This window comes from Electrophorus electricus, chromosome 16 (assembly GCF_013358815.1).
Source record: "Electrophorus electricus isolate fEleEle1 chromosome 16, fEleEle1.pri, whole genome shotgun sequence".
Taxonomy (NCBI): domain Eukaryota; kingdom Metazoa; phylum Chordata; class Actinopteri; order Gymnotiformes; family Gymnotidae; genus Electrophorus; species Electrophorus electricus.
The window spans coordinates 3,465,907-3,492,559 of NC_049550.1; the positions used below are offsets into that span (position 1 = coordinate 3,465,907).

The window sequence follows — 26,653 nt, forward strand, 5'->3', positions numbered from 1 at the left end:
ATATATATATATATATATATATATATATATATGTGTGTGTGTGTGTGTACTTTTCTCTGACTCTGCTTTTATGTACAGATAATTCAAAACATGCAGATATGAATTAACTCTCCTTTACCTTCTGACCAACAACACATGCCAAAAATATCAGTTGTGTAATGCTATGTGCTGTTCTCACTAAAATGTAGCTACAGTAGTTTGTTGTATTATTGCTTACCTTATTATGGCTGAGGTACTCAATTTTCTAAAGGTTACACAGAGCTTCATAAAGGTATATACAGTGCATCCAGAAAGTATTCAGAGCACTTTTATTCAGATTCACTTTTTCCACATTTTATGTTACAGCCTTATTCCAAAATGGATTAGATTCATTTTTTCCCCTCAAAATTCTATACACAATACCCCATAATGACAGAGTGAAAAAAGATTGTTTGAAATTGTTGCAAATTAATTTAAAAAAAAATCACATATACATAAGTATTCACAGCCTTTGCTCAATACTTTGTTGAAGCACCTTTGGCAGCAATTACAGCCTCTGTAATTGAGTATGATGCTACAAGCTTGGCATGCCTATTTTTGGGTAGATTCTCCCATTCGCCTTTGCAGAACCTCTCAAGCTCCATCAGGAGCATCGGGGCACAGCCATTTTCAGATCTCTCCAGAGATGTTCAATCGGGTTCAAGTCTGGGCTGTGGCTGGGCCACTCAAGAACATTCACAGAATGTTTGAAGGAACTCATTTGTTATCTTAACTGTTGCTTAGTTTTGTTTTCCTATTGGAAGATGAACCTTCATCCCAGTCTGAGGTCCAAAGTGCTCTGCAGCAGGTTTTCTTCAAGGATATCTCTGTACATTGCTGAATTCATCTTTCCCTTGACCCTGTCTAGTCTCCCAGTACCTGCTGCTGAAAAACAACCTCACAGCATGATGCTGCCACCACCATGCTTCACTGTAGGGATGGTATTGGCCAGGTGATGAGTGGTGCCTGGTTTCCTCCAGACATGATACTTGACATTCAGGCCAAAGAGTTCAATCTTTGTTTTATCAGACCAGAGAACTTTGTTTCTCGTGGTCTGAGAGTCCTTCAGGTGCCTTTTGGCAAACTCCAAGTGGGCTGTCTTGTTCCTTTTACTGAGGAGTTGCTTCCATCTGGCCACTCTACAATACAGGCCTGATTGGTGGAGTGCTGGAGAAATGGTTGTCCTTCTGGAAGATTCTCCTCTCTCCACAGAGCAATACTGAAGCTCTGTCAGAGTGACCCTTGGGTTCTTGGTCACCTCCCTGACCAAGGAGGCCCTTCTACCCCGATCACTCAGATAGGCCAGGTGGCCAGCTCTAGGAAGAGACCTAGTGGTTCCAAACTTCTTCCATTTATGGGTGCTGGAGTCCACTGTGCTCATTGGGTCCTTCAAAGCTGCAGAGGTTTTTCTGTACCCTTCCGCCGATCTGTGCCTTGATACAATCCTGTCTCAGAGGTCTACAGACAGTTCCTTGAATTTCATGGTTTGGTTTGTGCTCTGACATGTACTGTCAACTATGGGACCTAATATAGACAGGTGTGTGGCTTTCCAAATCATGTCCAATCAACTGGATTTACCACAGGTGGACTCCAATCAAGATATTGAAACAACTGAAGGATGATCAGTGGAAACAGGATGCACCTGAGCTCAATTTGGAGTGTCATGGCAAAGGCTGTGAATACTTATGTACATGTGATATATATATATATTTATTTTATTTTTATTTTTTTTTGGGGGGGGGAGGGTATTGTGTGTAGAATTTTGAGGGGAATAAGGCTGTAACAACATAAAATGTGGAAAAAGTGAAGTGCTGTGAATACTTTCTGGATGCACTGTATCATAATAAAAATACTGAATGTGACAGTGTAATGGTTTACTTTTCTACATATAAATTAGACAGTTCACAATTTATTTTTCTTAATAAATTAGAACTTTTAAACAGCAAATGTCCCTTGACCAATAACAGCATATGGGGCACGATACAGTACTTTTAAATATTCGCTAGCATTAACTACAGACAGACATCTCATGTGTTTTCCAAGCTAGCATCCACAATACAAAATAAAAGGGAAAAAAAGAGCAAACACACACAAAATACCATTTTATCTTATAATCAAGAAATCTTTTGGTGAAGTTCACATATAGAAAACTGGATATGCCATGATATAAAATACTGCCGTGGCTACAGAGACACATTTGATCAAGTACAAGCTTTAGAGACAGGAAACACCAAGATGGGAAACATTAAGACAAGAAGCACCAAGCAAAGGTCCTCATCATCAGCACAAAATCTCTAGAACCGTATTACTGTAATCTTATTGCTATAGTATTATTACTGTAATCTTGAATAAAGATGCTGTGACCTTGAATTATTGCATCAGGTGTTATCAATTACTGCAGTAATTTATGACTTAAGACTTATGTATGCCGTTCTTTAATCATTTTAAATTAGAAGCAGAATTTCCATTTTAAGTCAAATCTGTGTAGGCCTAAATTTCATCAATAAGCAGAAGGAAAATCCAAAATTAGTTTTGTCTTGTCATGGTTCCTTACTGGGTTGTGCATTCACAGATGAGACATGTCCAGCTAATGTGTGGGACTCAAAGAACCGTGGTGTGAATGGGACTCAGCGGGGCCAGATCGTCTGGCGACTGGAGCCTGGGCCCTACTTCATGGAGGGTGAGTGGTTCTGTCTTTCTAGCAGTCTATTTCCCACTTCACCTCTTTCTTTTCTTTTCTCTCTCTCTCTCTCTCTCTCTCTCACACACATACACACACACACATACATACATACATACATAGATACATACACCTCTTTCTTTTCTTTGATCTCTCTCTCTCTCGCACATACATACATACATACATACATACATACACAGTGTGTGTATCTATGATAGCATTCAGACATACTGTTATACTGTGTTCCTTTTGTGTTGTTGGTGTGTGCATGTGTGATGGTACACAGCTGAGACCAAAATCTGCTTCAAGTATTACCATGGAGTCAGCGGAGCCCTGAGAGCAACGACCCCCTGCATCACTATAAAGAACCCTGGCGTGCTGGTGAGCTTGTGATTAGTCTATGGCATACCAGGAGTACAGCACTGCCTTACCAAATACATTCACAAACCTACACTAGCCACCACAGGGGATGGAAAAAAAGCATCAGTCATGCTATCCTTTGCAGAGGCAACTGGTGTGTGACATACCTAAGAAGTGACTTGAAAACGTTTAATCTACTTTATGTTATCAGAATAAAGTTTAATCCAGTATACATGTTACCATAATAAAGGTGGCCTTGCTTAGGCAAACTGTTTCCCCCATTTGTGGTTATAGCAGTATGTCTGAGGGCTGAATGTCCATCAACTCTGGAGAGGAGCTCAGATATTAATACTAATTAAAGGGTATTAATTAAAGGATCTGTGGAGCTGTGGAGCCTAGAACCAGTCTGCTCACTGACTAGACTTTATAAACTGTCTCTTCCTTTTGCCCTGCTGAATTTTAGTTTTAAATGACCTTTTTCTGACGCAGTACAGATGTTGATAATTTTTTCTTGTGTGTTTTATAGGGGAGTGCTTATAGCAAGTCATGCTACTTGGGTTTATTATAACCTGTCTGGGACTTTTGCAGCATCGAACACATTTACTATGCATGCACTTGCTAAGAGTAATGCATGTTTTGGCAAACCACTTATATAATATAAATGACTGATGGGTCTTTTTCAAGTTCGGCATGTAATCTTTGGTGTATTCATTCAAATTTTTATTCGTTTATCTAGTATGTGAACACTCCATCTACATCTCTGTCTTTGTCTGGCCTGCCTGTGTTCATGGAAGCTTTGGCCAGTTCTAAGAAGAGTATCATGTTCACTAGTGTGCCAAGAATGCTTCGAGGGCAGTGCCCACTGTAAAAGGCACTCTCCCATACACTTTGAAGTTCACTTAAAAGAGACACACACCGAACCCGAGAAAAGTTCAAAGACTATTCAATGCATGGTGTCAAACAATGCACAGATGTTGGTTCTCAATCAGCATCACCACTTGTTAAAACATCCCTCCCCCAAGCCCGATTTTTCCTATTGCTGGAGCCCGTTGTGTAGATGATGAATATTCCAGTCATTCTTATGTTACTTCTTTAAGAGTTCTCTTGCTGAGAGTCATGCCCACAGTGAGAAATGCTCAGGTCTCATAGCAGAGCAGTACAACAGGGCCACCCAAACCTCACTCTGATGATAAAAAAAAAAATAATAATCTCTGATGTCAGAGACTGAAGTTGCAGTAAGTGTATTAACTGGGTACTGAAACTTGTAATCCAAAGTGTATACTCATCAAAACTGGTAATACTTTCATTCTTGAGCATCGTAGAGAAATGGAGCAGCACAAAATAAAGTTTTTGAACTTTGATTTTTCCACTACTGAGACACAACAGTCTTTAAATGCTTGTATCAGGAAGTGTCTTCATTTCTATTGTACTCACATTGCCATCTTCCATTAGCTAATGCATGTGTGCATAGAATCTTCCAGAGCCAATGAATCAGGCTATGCGGTAATATGCCAGAGCACTACAATGGAGTTCAATAATTAACAACCTTTAACCAACATGAGTGAGCTGCACATCATACCATACAAACTGTTGCATGCCTTACTGTCTCTCCTCTTCCTGTCTTCGTCCATCTCAGGTGGCCCCAATAAATCTGCTATGAGTTTGACTGACACACAGTCTTGTCTTTGTTGTTGCATTCTGAGACCAGACTATCCTAGCACGACAAGGAATACTGATTATAATGGGTTTACTTACCAATCTTTACGGGATTACTTACCGATCTTAATGGGTTTACTTACTGATTGTAACTGGTTTACTTATTGTTTCCTGACTCAACACAGTTTCAGGGTGAAGTGCAGAGTGTTAACTTTGGTTGAACTTTTCTTGGAATGTTCTTCCCTGTTCAGTTAATTTCATTTTTCTTTGCACTAAAGACATTGGAAATGTATGTGTGCATGTGTTGTCATGCCGTAGGCTGGAGTGGAAGGGCAGGCAGAGGGCCAGTCTGTGACTGAGCACTGTCGAAAACTCGTCAGCTTCACGTTATCGGGTATGTATTTTCTGACAGCTGTGTGGGTGAGGGGTGTCTAATAGCTAGGCACTGTTTTGGATTTCCAGAGCTAAATTAAGTGGGGAGGGTGTAATTATTGTTAAGCGTTACTAAGTAATTATTTTCATTAAGTGAAACTGACCTTGCCACATTACATAGTACTGTACATTACATAGTACTGTACATAGTAATGTAATGTACATAGTAATTACATAACATCAGCACTGCCTCCTTGTGGACAGAAAGTGTCTGTGCATATTAAAACAACATTCTATAAGGCCTCGAGACATGAGTTCATATGATTAAACCTGAACAGAATTTCTAGCTACCAAAAAGATCCGGTTTCACAAAGTGCATAAAGAGGAATATTCTATTTGAAAATTCTATCAGCTACTTTATTTGAGAAAGACCATGTTAATTATACTCCAGTGAAAAGGAAGGTCAGAGCAAACTACAAAAGACATAGCAGTCCCCACTGATAGTTTGTAGAGTTTGTTCTGTTTCTCATAAGAACTTTTCCCTTATTACAGTTAGCTTACAAAACATGTTTTAAACCAAACCAATCATGTTCATTACATCAGTGCTTTACAATAAACACAACATTATAATATAGTAACAAAGACTAAATGGAGAAAAAAAATCTGTGCCTTTCATCAGCCTATTTCAGTAATGAGTTTCAAAAATGTATCAGTGTTGACAAATTCTGTCCTCAGTTTGGGCAAAATTCCACGACAACTTTAAAGGCTTTAAGCCTGTAGAAGGGTGCCATCTTTGGCTCCAGACATTGCAAAATAATTATCTTTTCAAACTGTGATTTCAGTTCAGTCACAGCCTAAATGAATGCCATCTCTGCAGTTGCATAATTGTTCATTCTCTGTTGCATTTTTAATCCCAGACATGCTTATTGAAGTTGATTTTTAGATTATGCTTTTAAAAAATCTCCAATTAAAACAGTTTACCTAGTCCATTTAAGAAAGGGAACTCCATCATAGTCTTGTACATAAAATGTATCTAAAGTCTATAGAATATATTTATACTGTCTACTGTGTTGTAATATGTAAATGTGTTTTTCCCCCGTTATGGTGCATTACTGTTATAGTTAGCTTCTGCACATTTTTTCAGGTTTTAATATATAGCTGTGGTGCTGTGTGTGTATATATGCAACTGATTTCAACACTCATCCTTTGTTGTGAAGATATCCATGCTCAGGGGCTAAAAAAGGGCATGTTCTTTAACCCTGACCCTTACCTGAAGATGAGCATCCAGCCAGGCAAAAGGAGTGGTCTCCCCACCTTCAGTCACCATGGTCAAGAGAGGCGATCCTCCATCACATCCAACACCACCAACCCTGTATGGCATGGAGAGGTGACTTACACATTCACTTGGGCATTCTGTTTATTTATTTCTCTCTTTCATTTTCTCTCATTCTGTCCTTCATGTATTAATCTATATTTAAAACACATGGCTTTTCTTTACCTATTCTCTTGCAGAAATACACCTTTGTTGCACTGATGACAGATGTTTTGGAAATTGAGGTCAAGGACAAATTTGCCAAAAGTCGACCAATCATCAAGCGCTTTTTGGGCCAGCTGACCATCCCTGTGCAGAGACTGCTGGAAAGGCATGTGGCAGGGTTGTTGTTCACTATCACTGCAATATATAGTACCATAGGGTTGTTGTTCACTATGACTGTATATATAGTACTGCAGGGTTGGTGTACCTTGTGTAGTAACTTTAAGGTAAAATACAAAGTTTTTACATTATTTCATATGGAGTTACAAGGCTTTGTTCTGAGAACTCTGTTGTTCTGCATGAAGATGAGTACCACCACTGCTGCAACAGTTTCCCAAGCCTATACCAGTTTCATTTTCAACAGCCAGTAATTTTAAAGCATCTAGAACTGGCACAAGACACAAGTTAAGCATCTAGAGCTGGCACAAGACACAAATAAAGACACCAGCCTAGACACAAGTTAAGCAGCTTTGTACAAAATTGTAGTCCCAATAGTGATTTGTCTTGAAACAATATTTTCTTAACAAAGGTCTAAACAAAGGTTAAATTTGTGTTAGAAACCAAAATGTGGCTGAACATGATAACTGAGTTCTCAGCTACATTATTTTAAGCAGCCTGATTTCCTGAGCGCAACTTAGAATTTTAGCAGTTATTAGTTAAGTGTTAATCTCTGTTCTGGGTTCAGTGATTCAAGTTATTTCAAGTTATTATGGGTTGAAGTTATTTCTTTTTATTCAATGAGCATGTTAAGTAATAATACATCAACTGTATTTTATGAATTATTATTTTAAATAAAACAAATACATAAATAAGATAGGAAACATCTATATTATATCAAATAATGACAAAGCGAAATTAGCTGAGAACTTAGGAAAATAGACATTCAGTCTACAGCGATGTAACAGTTGAAATTCATAATAATAGAATGGCACATTTACATTTGAGTGCTTCTTTGGAAATAAAAGGTTTCACAGACTACTTTTAGTACCAGTGGACATATGAGGTTTTTTTTTTTTTTTTTCAAAGTAATTTCAGACCTTTTTATTGATTCATTGGTAGTGAAATCTTCACACAATGTATAAAACACAATGCCTGCATTTTCAGATGATGGGGGGGGGGGGGGGAAGAGGACTGGAAAAATGAAGAGACATTTTTGTCAGACATTTGCCTGATGTCTTTTTCTGAAAGAGAGAATGTGTCTGTTTATAGCAGTTACCCATGGTCTGTCACATCAACTGATACTTGTGTGTTTCTTCAGGGACCAGCCGGTCAGCTACACTTTGTGTCGCCGTTTGCCCACAGAACATGTAAGCGGTCAGCTTCAGTTCAGGGTGGAGATCACCTCCACTGGACACGAGGGTGAGTGATAGCATGTACATGCACTCTGTGTGCACACAATTGTCAAATTGTCATTTTCATGTATGTTTTATGTCTATTTCCTTTCCTACACACACACGGCTGAAATCAGACACTATGAGCTCTCTTGTGAGTGCCTCCTCTCAGAACGGAGACCCAGGCAGCCCGTCGGATGACGAGGATGTCCTGCCACCTCCTTCGCGTGTGCCACAGGGGCCGTCCCCTACGGGCTCTGCGGGCTCCCTCCACAGCGAAGCCCTCCAGCCCGATGAGGTCCCTCTGTATGCTGATGAGGAGCGGATCCCAAGGAACACCGGGCCCATTGCCGCTGATGGCCCCATAGGCAATGCCCAGAGGCAGGTCTCCCTTAACGACTACCTGGACTCCATTGAAAGGCCAAGGTACTCCGGAGACCGGCCGCTGGGTGCCACTTCACCAAAGCTGCGCTCTAGCTTCCCAACGGACACACGGCTCAGCGCCATGCTTCACATTGACTCGGATGAAGATGAGGATGGGCACGGAACACAGGAGTCACACCTCGCCAATGGGGTTCCAGGGAGGCACAGGGAGGGGGAGGGGGAGGGGACAGAGGGGAGCCGAAGTAGGGACGAACAGGCAGCGGCTGCCACTTTTAGTAGCAGCCCTGCAAAGAGCCAAAATGGAGGGGCAGGAGAGAACCAGGAGCAAGTGGCGAGCTCCGAGACCCCTTTACAGTCCTCCTCTGGATCCCAGCAACCTGCCTCCACAACTCAGGTTAGAGGCTTAGATTTATAAACATTTGCATTTGATAAAATTTCGATTAGATGTACTACTGGTCATCTGTTGTTATGGTTTCCAGTGTATGCTGTTAGTGCCTTTGTAAATTCCAAATCGCGAACACTGGTGTGGACAATTGTCTGTCCAATTTTCTATGAAGTAAATGAACAGCATACAAGAAACAGCTACAGATATTCATATATTCAATTTGGTTTGTCCTGTAGGATACAGAAGGAGTTGCATCTGAAGATGGCGCTAGCGAGGACGTGTTTATAGGGACGGAAACTGCTGTCTCCGAAGCTTCGGCAGCTACCAGCAGTGCAGCCAGCGATGGGGCCATGGCTGCCGAGCAACCAGAGGGCACCAGCCCTGGAGAAAGGCCAGACGCTACTGCTGAAGCCAAAGAGGAGGAAGACGCGCAGGTATGGGCAAGGAGGCAGAGCTTGCAGGAATCGGGCGATGGGTCACAGACAGAAGAGGAGGCGTCGTTAGAAACACAACGAGCCACAGCTGACTCAGCGCAAGCTGCCATGGAAACAGATGGCGAATCAGGTGCATTTTGGCATGATTTCCTAGGGAATGCATGTTGAATGCTTTGGTGGTTTGTCAAACGTCATTTGTTTGAAGTAACATTTAAGGTGTAGTTTGATGTTCTGCTGTAGGGGCAGCTGCTCAGGTAAACGGCCATCAGCCGGTCCAGTCTCTTCCTGCTGTACGCCATGACATCAACCGCTACCAGAGAGTGGACGAACCTCTGCCACCAAGTAAGTGTGTGTGTGTATGTGTGCGTGTGTGTGCGCACCTAGCCATCATAATGATGGTCTATTAGATATACCTCCATGTTTCTTTGATATCTTAAAATTTTAAACACTAAAATGTGTCTATACTGCTACATCAATCATACTTTACGATGACCTCTGTGTGACTGTAAGACTTAGGACAGGGCTTTTACTGACCACCCCCTTGTTCTGGTTACTGTAGACTGGGAGGCGCGTATTGACAGCCATGGGCGTATCTTTTACGTGGACCATGTGAACAGGACCACCACGTGGCAGCGTCCCACTGCACCGCCCGCACCGCAGGTCCTGCAGAGGTCCAATTCCATTCAGCAAATGGAGCAGCTCAACCGCCGGTTCGAAACACACACATACCCCCTCACAGACCTGGGATCACATCACACTCGTGTCGTTCGACTATTAGGATGAAAAAAAGAACTCAAAATACATTAGACGGTTTTTGTTAAAGCAAAATTCCATCGTCTCTCCAGGACAAAAAGGGAAACTACTAAAATGCTTTCCTGTCATCAAGATAACATTCTTCCTTCACTCTCTTTCCTGCATTTCCTTTAGTTTTGTGATTTATATGCTGCTGCCTTTCTTTCTTTGCCTTTCACTCTCTGCCTTTTTTATTCTTTCAATCTTCTGTTCAGGTACCAGAGTATTCGAAGGACAATAACAAGTGAACACCCAGAGGAACAGAGTGCAGAGATGTCCTCTGATGACACCGACCTTGTGCATAACTATATTCCTGGTACGCGCACACACACACACATTGCATTTTGAACTTGATAGCATGGTGACACTGATTACTGTAATTCAATTGGTTACAGTGTGTGGCATTTCTGAAGGTCCCTTATTCCAGGAAGATTCACTCTGTGTTTTCTCATTCATCATTCCAAACTATGTGTAATACCATTATACCTAATGATAAAAAATAGATAAATAAATAAACCACAAAAGCAACACTGGGCTCTATTCTTTATTTTGTTCTTAAAGGAATTGCTTTTACTAGCACCTTAGTATTGTGTTTGAGGACTGGTGTAGAAAACACTGGTCTGTTCCTGTTGCTCCTCTGATAGACCAGGTAGAGCAGATGCTAGTAACACTAAGTTCATGGGTTTGAGTCCCAAGGGAGTGCACACATTGTCATTCTGATAAATATGTAATTTGCTCTGGATAAGAGTGTTTGCCAAATTCAGTTAAATGTAACTGAATGTGGTCGGCACTAATGAATGCCTTAACCTATGATACAGTATTTGGACACTAAACAATTACTGCTTAAACTTTCTTTAAGGACAAACTAAATAATGTGGGGGTATAGTTTCATATAGCTTTTTTTTTATAGGTGTAGATTGAGACTGACCTGGATCTCTGCATTTTCTAGAGTACCGCCGGGAAATGGCAGCAGGGCCTGCCAGCTCCCGTTCCCGCCTCTCTCTGCTACTGCAGTCCCCAAGCGGCAAATTCCTCACCAGTCCCGACTTCTTCAGTGTGCTTCACTCCAACCCCGTGAGCCCTTCCGCTCTGCCTTTTGTTTCCTTTTCTCACCCTCTTAGTCACAAAAACCAAGTCATATAATGTCATAGAAAGAAAGATGAGATATCTAGGAACTGGTTAATGCAAAAGGCTTTGGTCAGGAGCGTGTATCTTGCTCTTCCGTAACCTGTTTCCAGTTCCAGCCTTGGAGGGTCCCTGCATGGTACTCCTCTTGTAGTTCATACTATGATCACGAAAACCTTGAAGCTGATGAGCTGAAGCAGCTACAAATCGTTGCAGTTCCAGGCAGTGCTTGCTCCAGCTTCAGTATTGGGAAAATATCTCTTCATCTGTACAGAGCCACACCTGACCCTGCAGAGTGTGGCCTATTCATGGCAGCAACATGATCAGTAAACTGTTAATTGTTTACAGGCAAAATGTCCATACATAGCAAAGCTCAAGTGTGGTGACCGCATAGTTGCACGATTAATAGCATTCCTCCACTTCTGCAGAGTGCCTACCGCATGTTTACAAGCAACACATGTTTGAAGCATATGATCAGCAAGGTGCGTCGTGATGCACACCACTTTGAGCGCTACCAGCACAACCGGGACCTGGTCACCTTCCTCAACCTGTTCGCCAACAGGCAGCTGGAGCTGCCACGCGGCTGGGAGATGAAGCATGACCACACGGGCAAGGTCTGCTTCAGCACGGCCGCAACCTGCACAATCTAAAGGCTTTTTCCCTCCTCATCCCTTACACCTGGTTCCTTTTACAGTCCAATCACCAGGGCTGAATTAACTCCTGGTGGGTTAAATTTAAATCTGTTTGGTGGGATATGGGTTCAAACGAACACCATAAGTTCATTCTGGACTGGTGCTCTTTGTGTTGATAGATCTCCCTTACTCTCACTTCTATGCCGTCCATCTCTTGGCCTGTATCTGTTCAGATGTGTAGATGATACTCTTATACCATAAGCCACCTTATCAAATTCTTAAATTGTTTGTCCACTCCAGCTTTTTCCATCTCTGTCCCACAGTATTTGATTTTATCTCTCCCACACCCTTGCTTTTTGTCCCTAAGGCTTACTTGCTTTCTCTTGCTCTCTGGACTTCTTTTGTGGTCTCTTTCTTTTCCAAACAGACATTTTTTGTGGACCATAACTGCCGTGCTACCACCTTCATAGACCCACGCCTGCCACTGCAGAGTGCTCGTCCCTCCAGCCTGCTGGCCCATCGCCAGCACCTCAGCCGCCAGCGCAGTCACAGCGCTGGAGAGGTGAGCAATTGATGCCCTTATTTACCAATTGAAACACACAGCACTCATCGCTATCTCACCCAGAGACCCCTGCAGAGGACCTTTCACATTATGAAGGGGGTTTATGTAAACTTAGCACATATGTATATGTATGTATATGTGTGTGTGTGTGTGTGTGTATGTGTGTGTGTGTGTATAATAAACTTGTTAAGATTGCTAAGTTTATATATATATATATATATATATATATATATATATATATATGCATGCTAAGTTTTATATATTTGCTAAGTTTACTCAAACCCCTTCATAATGTCCTCACTGTAGATCTGCCTATTGTTTTCAATGATGAAATGTTCGACACATTTATTCAAATAATGGGGTAGAGTAACATGTTCAGAATGGGAAATGCAAAGAGACCATCATTTAGTTACATGTTAGTTAATCAGCAGCATCCTGAAGGAAAAGCGCCAATGTTTGCTTAATCCTACATTCAGAAGCTTCTTAAAAAATGATCAATTCTTCAGCATTCACTTAATGTTTTCTAACTCAGCTAGGAGTAAGGTATCATTGTCCTGTGGTAATAATTAGATGGTGAGTGCTTTACACGTGCTGTTAAACGTGGCCTAGCAGATTTCCAAATTGAGATTACTTTCCCAGAATCCCCCTTCAATTACTTTGATTACTGTGCCACCCATAACTGCTTATCCATGCTGTGTGTGTGTGTTTGTGTGTGTGTGTGTGTGTGTGTGTGTGTGTCAATGTGTGCCAACTATCATACTGTGCCTAAATTACTGTACTAAGTCTTCTTAACACATGAAGGCAAATATGCTCCCATTATTAAAAGCAATAATCCTCAAAGCTAGTGGAAGCATATAGTAGAAAAGTGCATGAAAGATAATGTATACAAACCAGCTACATTTGCATGTATTTAAAACTGTTAACCAATTAATAGTGGTGGTCAGGCACAATGTCTGTAAGCATCGTATACTATAGCAGCAATTACTGTTCATTTCTTGCATAAGCATTTAAGTTGAACCATATTTCAGAATGCATAGCATATGATTGAAAGTTGCTGATGTAATGATTTCAGAAATTAAGTTTGTAATCTCTGTGTAAGTATCGTTTAGTTTAATCTGATATGGTACTTATGTATTCATTGTTTTAAAACTTGGTGTTATGTAGGCTTTATTACATGCATACCCAAACTGGATAACCAAGCCTGTGCATTTGTATGAATATCTATAAACCACTTTGCATGTAGAATGTCGAATGGTCACCAACATATGTGGGGGGAGCAGGTATTCCCATGGAGTGGAGTGTGCTCCAGAGTGCTGCTTCATATCCATCAGTTGTACCCACATCACCAGCCAATGGCATGCACCTTTTGACCCATCATTACAGACAAAAACCATTACAATTTGCTTAATAAAATCTATTTTGTTAAATTATTTCTTAATACAATAATGCAAGCAGAGATTTTTTAAACAGAATTATGTTTTGTTTTTTTATTTTTTTTCTTGAAGCACTTATGAGGGGACAAACTGTTGCATGCTTTGGCTGTGTAATGCTCCAACCTGTGAGTGCAGAACTAGATTCCTGTCCACTCGACTATGCTCACATGCCTTGCAATGTACACTTTACACATTCACAGCCAGAGGATCTAGATTCCCTTAGATCACCCTACAATCGCAGCTCTGACATATTTAATCCAGGCAGTAAACACCATTACTCCAACATTTTGTTAATAATCGCCTTCCCCATGCTGACACCTGTTATGTCCAGTGACTAATGCAAGGACCAGTGATATGTGAGCACTCAGACTATGTTTTGTGTTCCAGGTGGGTGACGATCCCTGTCATTCTGGCCAGCCTGTTCTGCCACGCTCCTTAAATGCCTTCAGTGCAAACAATCGCAATCAGTGCCAGGACCTGGTTCCCGTTGGTATGTCTGATGTTGTGACATGTCATTTGTAAGAGATGTTGATATTTCTTAACATTTATATGTATTGGCTTTATTATTTCATTTTTGAAGTGGGTTATTGAAGATTGAAATCAATTTGATATAGTACCAGTACAAACAGATCAAAGTGTTTGCGTCCGTAATTACCTGATTACAACATGGCTTCTCCGTGTTTGACATTGTCTTGTCTTTGTAGCCTACAATGATAAGATCGTGGCGTTTTTGAGGCAACCAAACATATTTGAAATCCTGCAGGAGAGACAGCCGGAATTCAGCAGGAATCATTCACTCAGGTAGAGTTCTGAACCTGGGGCCAATGATGCCAATGAAAGGGGCATCAATTTGTCTGAAAAAAAGAAGAAACATTATTACTTTAAGTGCCCCATGGTTTAAGGGCAGATTGATTCATCATTATTTTCATCACTGTTTGTGGGGAGCAATTGGTGAATGTTAACTGGTGCATGCATTTACAATTCTAAGGGACTGTAATCATGGCTACTTTAAAGTTCAAATCATAGCTAGTTTAAAGTTCAAGTGTGTGTGTTTATGCCTTGCAGGGAGAAGGTGCAGTTTATACGTAATGAGGGTGCAGCTGGATTAGTTCGACTCTCCAGCGATGCAGACCTGGTCATTTTGCTCAGGTTTGTATTGTGATGATGTGTGTTGAGAAGGAATTCAGCCCCCATATTCATCTACACCCCACCTGACCTGCTACATGTATCTCATGGTGAAGATCTATTCAAAACAAGGAAACAAACTGCTGTGCTCTCTCCAACCACCCCTCCAGTCTGTTTGAAGAGGAAGTGATGTCGTATGTGCCCTCCCACACCTTTCTTCACCCCAGCTATTGCCAGTCTCCACGAGGCTCTCCTGTCTCCTCCCCCCAGAACTCTCCTGGTAAGCCTTGCCAAAGTTTCATTGTATTGGATTCAAATCAACTTTATTCAGGCAAAAAATGTTTGCAACCATCTTAATTTGAAAAGAATAAATCCACAAAGTCATAAATGTTGATTTTGAAGCGTTGAAAGCTTTCTTTGCAAAAAAAGAAAGTACATGCTGTAGATTACTTGCTCTACAGCTTGATACTCATGTAATCCACATTTTTTTATTAATAGTCTGTAGTAGATGTGTTGGCTTTGTTCTACTGGCAATGTTTTCTGTTCAGCTATTAAACCATGAGCACATGTAATCCTAGTATATCTTATGCCAAATTGAATGCCACTCTAATTAAGATGCAGATAAATAGCTACCTGTGGTTTATTTATGTTTGATGATTGATTCTAGACCAGCAGGAACAGATGTTGACTAACTGTGACGTTTGCCTGAGTGCCACAGGGCGTAGAACAGGACGCACAGACTCCCTCGACTTTGTGAGGGGCGCACTGACAGGGGTTTAAATAGACTAACATACACTAACGATTAACCTAATGTTTCCGAACATTTTATGTATAACCGAACCTTTTTTTAAAAAAAACGTTTCTGCGGGCAGCTACAAAAACAAAACCTCTATTTATGGACTTCAAGGAAGTTGAATAACATGTGCGTTTATATTTAGCATGGTGTCAAACAGTTATTCTGACTTACCTGAGACTGGAGTGCAACGTGTTGCTGGCTGCTTGTGTTAATCACAGCCTTCATTTGAACTAAATCTTCATGACTCTTGGATTACCATATGAAAGTGAATGTTAATGGTCTGATTACATCTAGGGATTTTCCATCGTATTAATGAAATTTGCTGGTGAGTTTTCACCTTGAGAGTGTCTCAAGGTTAAAAAGTAATCAGCTGCCATGTTCCCAATGATTTGCCATAAAGCAATTTTATATTAACATCATAATGCAATGAAAAGTGAATAAAATGTAAGTCTTGTCGAATGTATCATGAAATTAAAGAGACATGCAATTGCTGATTCCAGCTTTGCTGACTTGTCTGTTCTTTATCACAGGAACACAGCGAGCTAACGCCCGTGCTCCCGCTCCATACAAGCGAGACTTTGAAGCCAAACTCCGCAACTTCTACCGTAAGCTGGAGACCAAGGGCTATGGCCAGGGTCCAGGGAAGGTCAAGTAAGTGCATGCCCTGCTGCAGCCTGAGCACATTCCTAGATTTCAGGCTCCATGGAGTTGGCACTGTGCACCATGTCCATTCTTACCCAGCATGGTGCTCTGTCTTTCTTCTCAGACTCATCATACGGAGGGACCACTTGCTGGAGGATGCGTTCAACCAGATCATGTGCTACTCTAGGAAGGACTTACAGCGGAGTAAACTCTATGTCAGCTTTGTCGGAGAGGAGGGGTATGTGTCAGAAATGCAAACTAAAAACACTTAATGGTTAAGTTCTCTCTTGCTTTGCTCTTTTATGAAGTAAGTGTATTTATTGGTTTACAAAGTATATGAATTACAAGGAGTTCTCTAATTATAGACCTCAGTCTGTTATTCAGTTCAATCCCAGTTAGATAACTGTAATGGTTGATAAACAGTATTGATTGATGAGAAACCCTGTTTACAGTATCAGAAATGATAAGCAAAATGTTGTACAAGGCAATATGCATTTTATTTTGGTTTTGTATCTCTAGGCTTGACTACAGTGGACCATCAAGAGAGTTCTTCTTCTTGGTGTCCCGTGAGCTCTTCAACCCCTACTATGGCCTGTTTGAGTACTCAGCCAACGATACCTATACTGTTCAGATCAGCCCTATGTCTGCCTTCGTAGACAACCATCATGAATGGTCTGTGAGACATTCCACTCGTGCCTACTACACATATTGCTAATTTGTTGGACAAAAACTTGGCATTCGAGACATAAACAAACTTTGCCACTATGCGTTCATGGGACTCCTCTTTCCTCCCTCAGGTTTCGCTTCAGTGGACGTATTCTAGGCTTGGCACTGGTCCACCAGTACCTGCTTGATGCCTTCTTCACACGCCCCTTCTACAAGGGCCTCTTGCGCATGTGAGTATACCTCACTGGGACAGTATTGTGCACTTAACATCATTTGACTTATCCCCTCAATTTCCTATGGCTAATTGCCACAAAGAGCACTGTGTCAGCAACTGGGTGTTAAAAAGATGGGTTTAGCCAGACCTGGTATGGTATAGCCAGATCATAGTATGGCACTTGAACAATCCCTTGTCACTTGATTAATCACTAATAACTAATATATAGAGATATATATAAGGGTATATAAGCAAGAGCATGTAATGGGCAAGGTTGTATTATAATACACAAGGTTTCCAAAGAATCAATGTTTTGTTTTCATCAAATGTGCAAGTGCTACCCTCCCATACAAGCATTTTTGCTTGTACAGCTGTTGAAGGATCTCTATTTGAAAGGATGACTGTCCTTATCTGATCTCTAGCTGTTTCTTTGGAAACTTTGTGTACTACTCTGCAATTTGAAAATAATTTTATTTTCCTTGTCTGTTTTCTCTGTTCTTAATGGCATCTTTAGACTACATGTTTACATTTACATGTTAAATGTTTAAAGCAAGTGCATGGCATCTCAGTGTGACTGGCCAGGCAAAGTCAGATACTCGCAGATATAAATTATGATCTTAATTGGTGCTCAGAACCAGGGTCAATACCAGAAGTAAAAAATCAGAAGAACAATCCAAAAACCAAGTAGATAAATCCAAAAGGGGCAGGCAAAAATCACAGATGAGAAACACAGAAAGGTAATCAAGGAATACATGCTGAGTATGCTCAGACTAACACTGGTGTCAATACATTGCAATGTAATGTAGCTTTAGACAGGCTTATATACATATTCCTAAGTGAACACAGGTGACTTCAATACTCTGGTGTTGATGATCTAATTGAACATTCATGGTTGGATGAGTTGTTGGCCGGGTGACGAACATCCTGCTGGGTAGTGTAGTTTATCAGGGGGTTAGGCGGTATGACACTCAGAATCATTACATATCATAGCTTCTGGCAGCTGGCAAAAAATGGCTGTTCAAGTGTATTTTTGTACAACTGACCTCTATTTCTGAAACTTTCAGTTTTTGTTTCCATCTTAATTTTCAGGTTAGCTTTTTTCCCCAAACTACTCTGTATTCTGAAGTAGTTAATGATGAGTAGACATGGTTTGGAAATCAACCCCAGTGGGAATGAGTATGACTAATCAAACTGCCATCCATAGCCCAGTCATGCACAGTTACTTCCCTAGCAAAAGTTTGTAGGATCACAGAGCCATGATGAAACTAGGACAAACAAACAAACAAACAAACAAAAACAAAAAAACAGCAGTGGCTGATGGATTCAAGATTGTGGCATAATTTAGTTTGCTTTCATTTATGCTCCAGACGTGTATGCTATATATGGCATATATACCATTGCATATGAGAATTGGAAATGCAGCATGAGCCTTTGAACAGCTATGGGAATGTAAATTTTGGAAATGAATGATTTTAGATTCAGTGGTTGGGTAGATGAATATAAGAATTGCCATGTGTTCAAGATATACATTTAAGCAGGCTGCTTTAACTGGATTGCCTATCAGTGCTACATGATTTTAGGTAAACAACCAGCTCTCATTACCCACCTCTCACTCTCCCTGTTCACAGTCCATGTGATCTGAGTGATCTAGAGTACCTGGATGAGGAGTTCCACCAGAGCCTGCAGTGGATGAAGGACAATGATATTGAGGACATGCTAGACCTCACATTCACTGTAAATGAGGAGGTGTTTGGACAGGTCAGCAAGCAAACTTGGATTGGCTTCTTCCCCTTTGTGACTACCTTAATCAAAGACGACCCCTTAGTGAGGTTGAGGAGATGCTTATTGCTGTATGTGTTTGCTTCCAGATCACAGAGCGAGAGCTGAAACCCGGAGGTGCTAATATCCCTGTCTCAGAAAAGAATAAAAAGGAGTACATTGAGCGTATGGTGAAGTGGCGTATAGAGAGGGGGGTTGTTCAGCAGACTGAGAGCCTGGTGCGCGGCTTCTACGAGGTACAGCATGACACCCTTCCCTTATCACTCAAAAACTGATAACTATGGTGTGGTGTAAACGCTGATTTCAGCACTAGCTTGTGCCTTGCATCTCTAAAGTGATTTCCCCTTATATTAAATGCATTTTTCTCACTTTTGGAATAGGTCCTTCAGCCACAGGTGTCTTTCTGTGGAAGGGGATCATGTTTCATGTCATTAGAGTCGAAAAAGCTTATTTGAGGAAATCTATATGTTGTTCATAACTAAAAAAAATGTATTCATAACACTTAAGAGCATTCCAACTTGAGCTCATGTCTGTTACATCTAAATGAGTTGAGAGTGGACCAAGCTAGAACTGTTGGGCATACAGTAAGGTCCAAAACCAAAAAAGAGTTCACTACCAAGAACTTTTTTGCATCTGCATTAAAAAACACATATTGACTCATTTAAACACACATACAGCCACATTTAAAACCGACAGGCGGTTATCTTGTTACATTGTTATTTTGTTACATAATTATCTTGTTACATTGGCATATGCCAAGGGGTCGGATGTATTAGGCAGAAAGTGAAGAGTCAGTTCTTTAAAGTGATGTGTTGGAACCAGGAAAAAATTGAGTGTCAGAACATCTCAAAAATGGCAGATGTCTGGGATGTTCCTGGTATGCAGTGGTTACTACTTGCCAAAAATGGTCTAAATGGTGAACCAGCAGCAGGGTCATGGGGCTCACTGATATGCATGGGAAGCAAAGTCTAGTCCATCTGGTGCAATGTCACAGATCTTCTATAGCACAAATGGCTGAAAGAGTTAATGCTGGCCATTATAGAAAGGTGGTGAGAACAAACAGTGCATAACAGATTGTTGTGTATGGGACTACATACACCCATATCCACCCATGCTGCGCCTGCCCACTGCCAAAAGCACCTACAAGGGGCATGTGAGCATCAGAACTGGACCATGGACTCACAAATCACATTTTATTTTACAACGTGTGAATGGATGGGTGTATGTGCATTGCTTGCCTGGATAAGAGATGACACCAGGATGCACTATGGGAAGATGGCAGATGCAGTGTGATTCATTGGGCAATGTTTTGCAGGGAAACCTTGGGTCCTGGCATTCATGTGGATGTTATTTTGACACCTACTACCTACTTAAACATTGTTGCAGACCAAGTATATCCTCTCATGTCATTAGTTTTCCCTAATAGCAATGGTCTCAGTAGGATAATATGCCCTACCATAATGTAAAAACTAAAAATCAGGAATGATTTAAGGAACATAACAGTTCTGACCTGTACTGACTTGGCCACCAAATGTCCCAGATTTCAGTCCAATGAAGCATCAGTGGGATGTGCTAGAAGAAGAAGTATGTGAAGTGGGGAGGCACCACCTCACAAATTACAGGACTTAAAGTATCTGCTGCTAATGTCTTGGTGCCAGATACCACAGGACACCTTCAGTGGTCTTGTGGAGTCCATGCCTCAATGGATCAGAGCTGTTTTGGCGGCATGAGGGAGATCTACACAATATTAGGCAGGTGGTTTTAATGTTATGACTGATCACTTTATGGCCAAATGAATGTGGACACCTTCACAACACAGCTGTATGAACTTGATGGATATCCCATTCCAAAACCGTACACATTAATATGGAACTTCCCCCACCCCCTCTTGGAACTACCACTGTTCTGGGAAGGCTTTCCACAAGATAGCTATGGGAATGTACGCCAATGTAGTCAAAAGAACATTTGTGAGCTCAAGCATTGATGTTGGATAAGACGGTCTATCTGAAAATCAGTATTTCAGTTCAAACACAGTCAAGTTCAATGGGGTTGAGGTCAGGGCTCTGTGCAGGCAATTGAAGTTCCTCCACACCAATTTTGTCAAACCATGTCTTTGTGGCACTTGCAAGGTAACAGCCATGCTGGAAAAAGAGAGGGCCTTCCCCAAACTCTTGCCACAGAGTGCATGCATATGTTACATTTATATTTACAGCATTTAGTGTACACTCTTGTCCAGAGCTTACAAAATTGTTTTGTTGTCTCCATAGAAGAAAGCATTATACTAGTATTTTATATAGAATTGGTTCACTTGATAGAGCAGGTAGAGCATGGTGCTAGTAACATATGGGTCATAGATTCATTTCCCAGGGAGCACATGTCCAGTCACACAAATGTTATTTTATATATATATATATATATATATATATATATATATATATATATATATATATATATATAAATTTATATATATAATATATAAATTTATATATATAAATATATATAAAGAAGATTCTATATAAATCTGAATATTCTCTCTCTCTCTCTCTCTCGCTCTCTCTCATATATATATATATATATATATATATATATATATATATATATATATATATATATATATATATATATATATATATATATAAAAGGTGGAAAATTTCAAGCAAGGGCCCAGTGGTTAGTAGACAGTAATTTTGCATAAACAACTGTGAAATTTTCTTGGTTGAAGATGAGTTGGTCACACTGAAAATAAGGAATTCAAGAGATTTAACCTTCAAGCCTCTTTCTGAGAAATGCTTACATCTCATATATTGTGGCTACAGCACCTTCAGGACCATTAAACCAGGGGTTATGAGCAGAGCTAAACCCAGAAAGGAAGGAATTATTGTGGGCCATCTGGTAGTTGTAGCTCAGTGGATAAAGTACTATCCCTCTTAATTAGAATGTTGCCAGTTCAAGCCCCACCACTGCTAACTTGCCATTTTTGGACCCCAGAGCAAGGCCCTTAACCCCCAATTGTTCAAATTTGTACACAGTCATGCCTTAAATGTAGATTACAAAGATTTTATATTTAGTGATCCTAGTTTACATTTAGTGTGGTTGTTGGTATTATCTAGTGTCACACAAGTTTTTAACACAGATTTTACAGGATCTATTTTGGAAAACATGAGGAACAGACGGTCTCAGCAGGGTAGAACCTAGGTAAGGTCTCAGTGCAGCTCGCAGACAGTCGGTTTAGTTCCAATTAACTGCCACTACTGCTGCACTATAAAGCCTAGCATACTATGCTATGCTATCAGAAATGAGAACAGCACCCTCCCATGAGGGGTGGATGCCATCCTATTTCAAAAGGCCAAGCCTGCACTCAAAATGAGTTTGGTTACCTATCTATAAAACCCACACTGTTTTCTGAGCACAATTTAGACACCCAGCAGTGCAGTGCTCACAACCTGCTGTAGGTTTCGGTGCCGTGCCAAAAGAAGCATACTGTAGTATTCGACAATGTGCTCACTACCTCACACACCTTTTTAACATTACTCTTTGTAAATCTGTCTGCTTCAGCCCAGGACTGCTAGAATTGATGCTATAGTCTGCTAGTTTTTTAATGCCTAAGTGCACTCTTCTAAAACTGAATTCTTCTCATTCAAACTACTGATTAATCTACACTTCTTAGAGATAAATTTATTGCTAATGATGCTGCACTTAACACAAGCAACAAATGACTCAGAAGCCATGATGAAATGAGAATACTAGTAGGATACTTGGCTTTGGTTAGTTAAATCATGATCAGTTTTTAATGGTAAAGTAGTCTCCATTGTCTTATAGAAATTGTTGATTTGCTGTACTATGTGCTTCAGTTTGCATCACTGACCTGTTTTGCATTGTGTACTGCTTTGTTTCACAATATTTCACAATAATAGTACATATAGTTGACTAAGGGAGATCTAGCCTGGCAGGCATTTCACAAACTGGCTTATGACAAGCGTGGCTTCCAGTGACAGTGCCTCATTTAAAGTCACCGAGCTTTTCAGTACAACCCATTTTATTGCTAATGTTTGTCAATAGAGAATGCATGACTGTGTTTGATTTTATATATCTGTTATACACCTGGGTGTAGTTGAAACACCTGAACTCAAATATTGAGAGGGTTGGCCACATACAACTGATACTATTTACTGGAAGGCAGAATTTCTTAATTTTTGACATGTCCATATTTGTCTTTATCAGACAAATTCACGTTATTCACGGTATCCCAGCACACCTTTAGTACTTAATATGAAATATATGGCCTCAAAATTTAAAGAAATGGTATGTGGATGGGATATTCATATATATTTGTTTCATACAAGCAGTTACAAATAATTATTTGCCTCAATCTTAAATAATCTATCGTTGAATAATAAGTATAAACTAAGCCGAGTAAGCTTTATTAGTTTTTGAAGACCGCTGAAATAAAAACGTACAGTTCCTGTATTTCCTGTGCTGTACACAAAAGCAAAAACTAACAGTACTTATGGGTGCAGGTTGTGGATGCACGGCTGGTCTCCGTGTTCGATGCAAGGGAGCTTGAGTTGGTGATTGCGGGCACAGCAGAGATTGATCTGGTGGACTGGAGAAACAATACTGAATACAGAGGAGGTAACGTGATTTATAGATATTATGTAAAACTTTTGCATTTAAGAGGTTGTGAGCTCATGAGGGATAATCTTGAAACTATAATCAAATATATGCAGTGCTGAAGTATGTGAGTGATGTAATAGCTGGGTTACAATTCACCAAGCCTGTTTGGTTACATCATACTTAATAACCATTTTACCTTCACATATATATATATATATATATATATATATATATATATATATATATATATATATATATATATATATATATATATATATATATATATATATATATAATATATGACACTGATGTCACCTGATTGGTGATTCTCTACAGGTTATCATGACAACCACATTGTTATTCGCTGGTTCTGGGCTGCAGTGGAACGATTCAATAATGAGCAGAGATTAAGGCTGCTTCAGGTAAGCCATCCCCCAAAGACCCACACTACTGGCTGAGAAAAAAATACACACAACAAATAACACACATTTTTGTGCTTCAGTGCTTTACAAGGTGCTTTTCCATTGTCAGTTTGTGACAGGGACATCCAGTATTCCTTATGAAGGCTTTGCCTCCCTTAGAGGCAGCAACGGACCTCGTCGTTTCTGTGTGGAAAAGTGGGGCAAAATTACCTCCTTACCCAGGTAAACCTATTTGGATTGCTAAGGATGCTTAACAGTTTCCTACAGCTAATATGTCTTGTCAGGTTGCCCACCAAGTGGTAGGGTAGTGGTAGCCTAGTGCTTAAGGTATTTGACCTGTAATTGCACGGTTGCTGGTTTAAGCCCCACCACTGCCAAGTTTCCACTGTTGAGCCCCTGAGCAAGGCCCTTAACCCTCAAGTTGTAGTTAATCATGATTGTAAGTTGCTTTGAATAAAAATGTCAGCTAAATGTAAAATGTCAAGTATTTTGGAAGTAACTTTGATTGTTGATTTTAGTTTGATCTGCACTGTTCAAGAAATCCACTAGATGGCAGAGGTGGGCATGCCATAACATCACTGAACTAAAAATATCCTTTGCTTGCATGTGTGTGTGTGTGTGTGCTGGATTGGACAGGGCCCACACCTGTTTTAACCGGCTTGATCTCCCGCCATACCCCTCCTTCTCCATGCTGTATGAGAAGATGCTAACTGCGGTGGAGGAGACTAGCACCTTCGGCTTGGAGTGACCCTTCACTCATCCCCTGGGCACTCAGGCCTAAGTCAAGCGCCTCGAACTCCTGATGCCTGTTGGCATAGTCACTGAAAGCACTTACAACCCATTTTAACTGTTGCACTGTCTCACTTTGTGACCTCTGCCAACATGGGCCCTTGCAGATGAGACCAGTGGGCCTGTATGATCAGTGACATCTGATGACACCTGTTGCCCATCTAGGCTGTTGCCAGTCCCCACCATGTAATGGACAAAATGAGTCAAGATCAAAGCGGCTGTGCTGTAAAAAAAAAACAAAAAACATGGGACTCTTGGGCACCTTCTAACCAATTATTTCATGGCAAGGGAAAAGTGATGTTCCACTGCACACCCTTGCTGGATTACATTCTCAGACATGTGATGGATTTTAACTTTGTAACAGCCTAATGTTGTACACTCTTTCTGCAAAAAGTCTTTTTTGTTTGTGTGTGTTTTTTATCAGTCACAACAACGCAGCATGAATGTTCATGATGTTGCAAAGATGTAGGCTTTTTTAAATTACCAGTGCTTTTTTGGGTCACCTAAAGCACAATCACTGTTGACTTATGAGGCTGACCACTCATGTTCACACACATATATACGTATACATATATTCATACACCATAATGTACTGAAAATTCCAAATGCACAATCATTGTTTTATTGCATTTATACATTGCTGTGTTTGTACTTATTCTAGTAGGCATATGGTCTGCAATTAACATGTAAGCCTGTGGCACAATTTGCACTTGAATGTACCAATGTAATGTGTCCACTATGAAGAATGAAAAAAAAACATCTTAAGGAATGATTCTAGAAAAGGATTAATAAGGGGCAGTATGAATTATGCACATGAGTGTCTAGTACACATGTTCTTTTCAGATGGCGTACAGGATGTAGGAAGTCATCAACCCTTTGTCTATGTAGCCGGGAAAACAAAAAAGCCAGGAACTTGTGGTCCTACTATGTCGTATTTCCAGCCCTCATTTGGTTTTTAGCACATGAAGATTCCTCAAAATCATGTTCAAAGATATTTAAAAAGCACGGGAAGATTTGGAAGATTAAATTGGACACTCTTTCTACCCAATTGAAATACTCTTAATGTGGACCTTTGGAGTAATGTGATTTGATTTGCTTTTTTAAAAAATAATATTCTGAACAAAACATTGAGTGATTGGCCTCAGAATGCTGCTTGCTGTTTGTAAGAAATACAGGTTTGTTTGTTTGTTTTTTTGTCTGAAAGTTTCACTCATTCATTTTTCACATTCACATTTTCTGAAATGTTTGCATGACACACATTCTCTCACCACAGCTACTTGAATTGTGTTTCACATCTTTCAGTGACTCTGCCGCTGCACCGACCTTCGGATTGTACACTCACAGCCCTTCATGAATGTGTTTTTTTTCCAGCGTTCACAGATTTGAGCTTGTTATTTTTTTCTCTTTGTTAGCCCGGGTATCACTGGAAAGATTTGAAATGGGCTGGAAAGAGCAAAAGCATGAAGGAAAAAAGTACTTGAACTTGTTACAGTTACTGCTCTTTTGTAGCTAGTGTACCTAGAATCAGATGATAGCGCTCCAATTTATGCCCCGCTCATTTTAATTTCATCCCTTATGATATTTTATTTTTGGATTTATACTTGCACTGAATGTACCAAAGTTTTTGGGATGGCATAGGCTGTCCTAATATTCTTGTTCTTTGTTTTTTGAAGAGAAGCAAAATTTCACATTCCTATTATCACTCAACCATCCCGTCAATTCTTGAAGTTTGCATACCACTATTCAGCACTTGGGTTCATTGTATTTTGTTTTTTTCTCATCTGAAAGTAAGGGATTGTTTAAAAAATGTTGGCTACATACTGGCCTACCTGTATCCTTTTCCTTCCTTGTTCCCTAGGATGTGTTTGATTAAATAAACCAAGCAAGGGCTTGATTACAGTTCTCCTT

The 26,653-nt window shown here is 40.3% G+C and overlaps 1 protein-coding gene across 1 annotated transcript in view; it reads left to right on the plus strand.

The window, feature by feature from the left end:
- The window catches only part of hecw2b (HECT, C2 and WW domain containing E3 ubiquitin protein ligase 2b), a 49,145-nt gene extending 22,495 nt beyond the window's left edge, over positions 1-26,650 (plus strand). Inside the window, exons 3-30 of the mRNA XM_027030209.2 lie at positions 2,591-2,698; positions 2,985-3,079; positions 5,033-5,108; positions 6,304-6,473; positions 6,599-6,729; positions 7,879-7,979; positions 8,089-8,729; positions 8,957-9,284; positions 9,395-9,496; positions 9,714-9,864; positions 10,162-10,262; positions 10,896-11,020; positions 11,500-11,685; positions 12,131-12,265; positions 14,086-14,188; positions 14,403-14,499; positions 14,764-14,847; positions 14,994-15,103; positions 16,150-16,270; positions 16,386-16,499; positions 16,781-16,933; positions 17,059-17,157; positions 18,770-18,899; positions 19,010-19,156; positions 23,438-23,552; positions 23,871-23,956; positions 24,066-24,178; positions 24,593-26,650. Of these exons, the coding sequence (XP_026886010.2) occupies positions 2,591-2,698; positions 2,985-3,079; positions 5,033-5,108; positions 6,304-6,473; positions 6,599-6,729; positions 7,879-7,979; positions 8,089-8,729; positions 8,957-9,284; positions 9,395-9,496; positions 9,714-9,864; positions 10,162-10,262; positions 10,896-11,020; positions 11,500-11,685; positions 12,131-12,265; positions 14,086-14,188; positions 14,403-14,499; positions 14,764-14,847; positions 14,994-15,103; positions 16,150-16,270; positions 16,386-16,499; positions 16,781-16,933; positions 17,059-17,157; positions 18,770-18,899; positions 19,010-19,156; positions 23,438-23,552; positions 23,871-23,956; positions 24,066-24,178; positions 24,593-24,704 (4,034 nt within the window). The 3' untranslated portion in view covers positions 24,705-26,650. The remainder of the gene's footprint in view (positions 1-2,590; positions 2,699-2,984; positions 3,080-5,032; positions 5,109-6,303; positions 6,474-6,598; positions 6,730-7,878; positions 7,980-8,088; positions 8,730-8,956; positions 9,285-9,394; positions 9,497-9,713; positions 9,865-10,161; positions 10,263-10,895; positions 11,021-11,499; positions 11,686-12,130; positions 12,266-14,085; positions 14,189-14,402; positions 14,500-14,763; positions 14,848-14,993; positions 15,104-16,149; positions 16,271-16,385; positions 16,500-16,780; positions 16,934-17,058; positions 17,158-18,769; positions 18,900-19,009; positions 19,157-23,437; positions 23,553-23,870; positions 23,957-24,065; positions 24,179-24,592) is intronic.
- Positions 26,651-26,653: the final 3 nt, after the last annotated feature.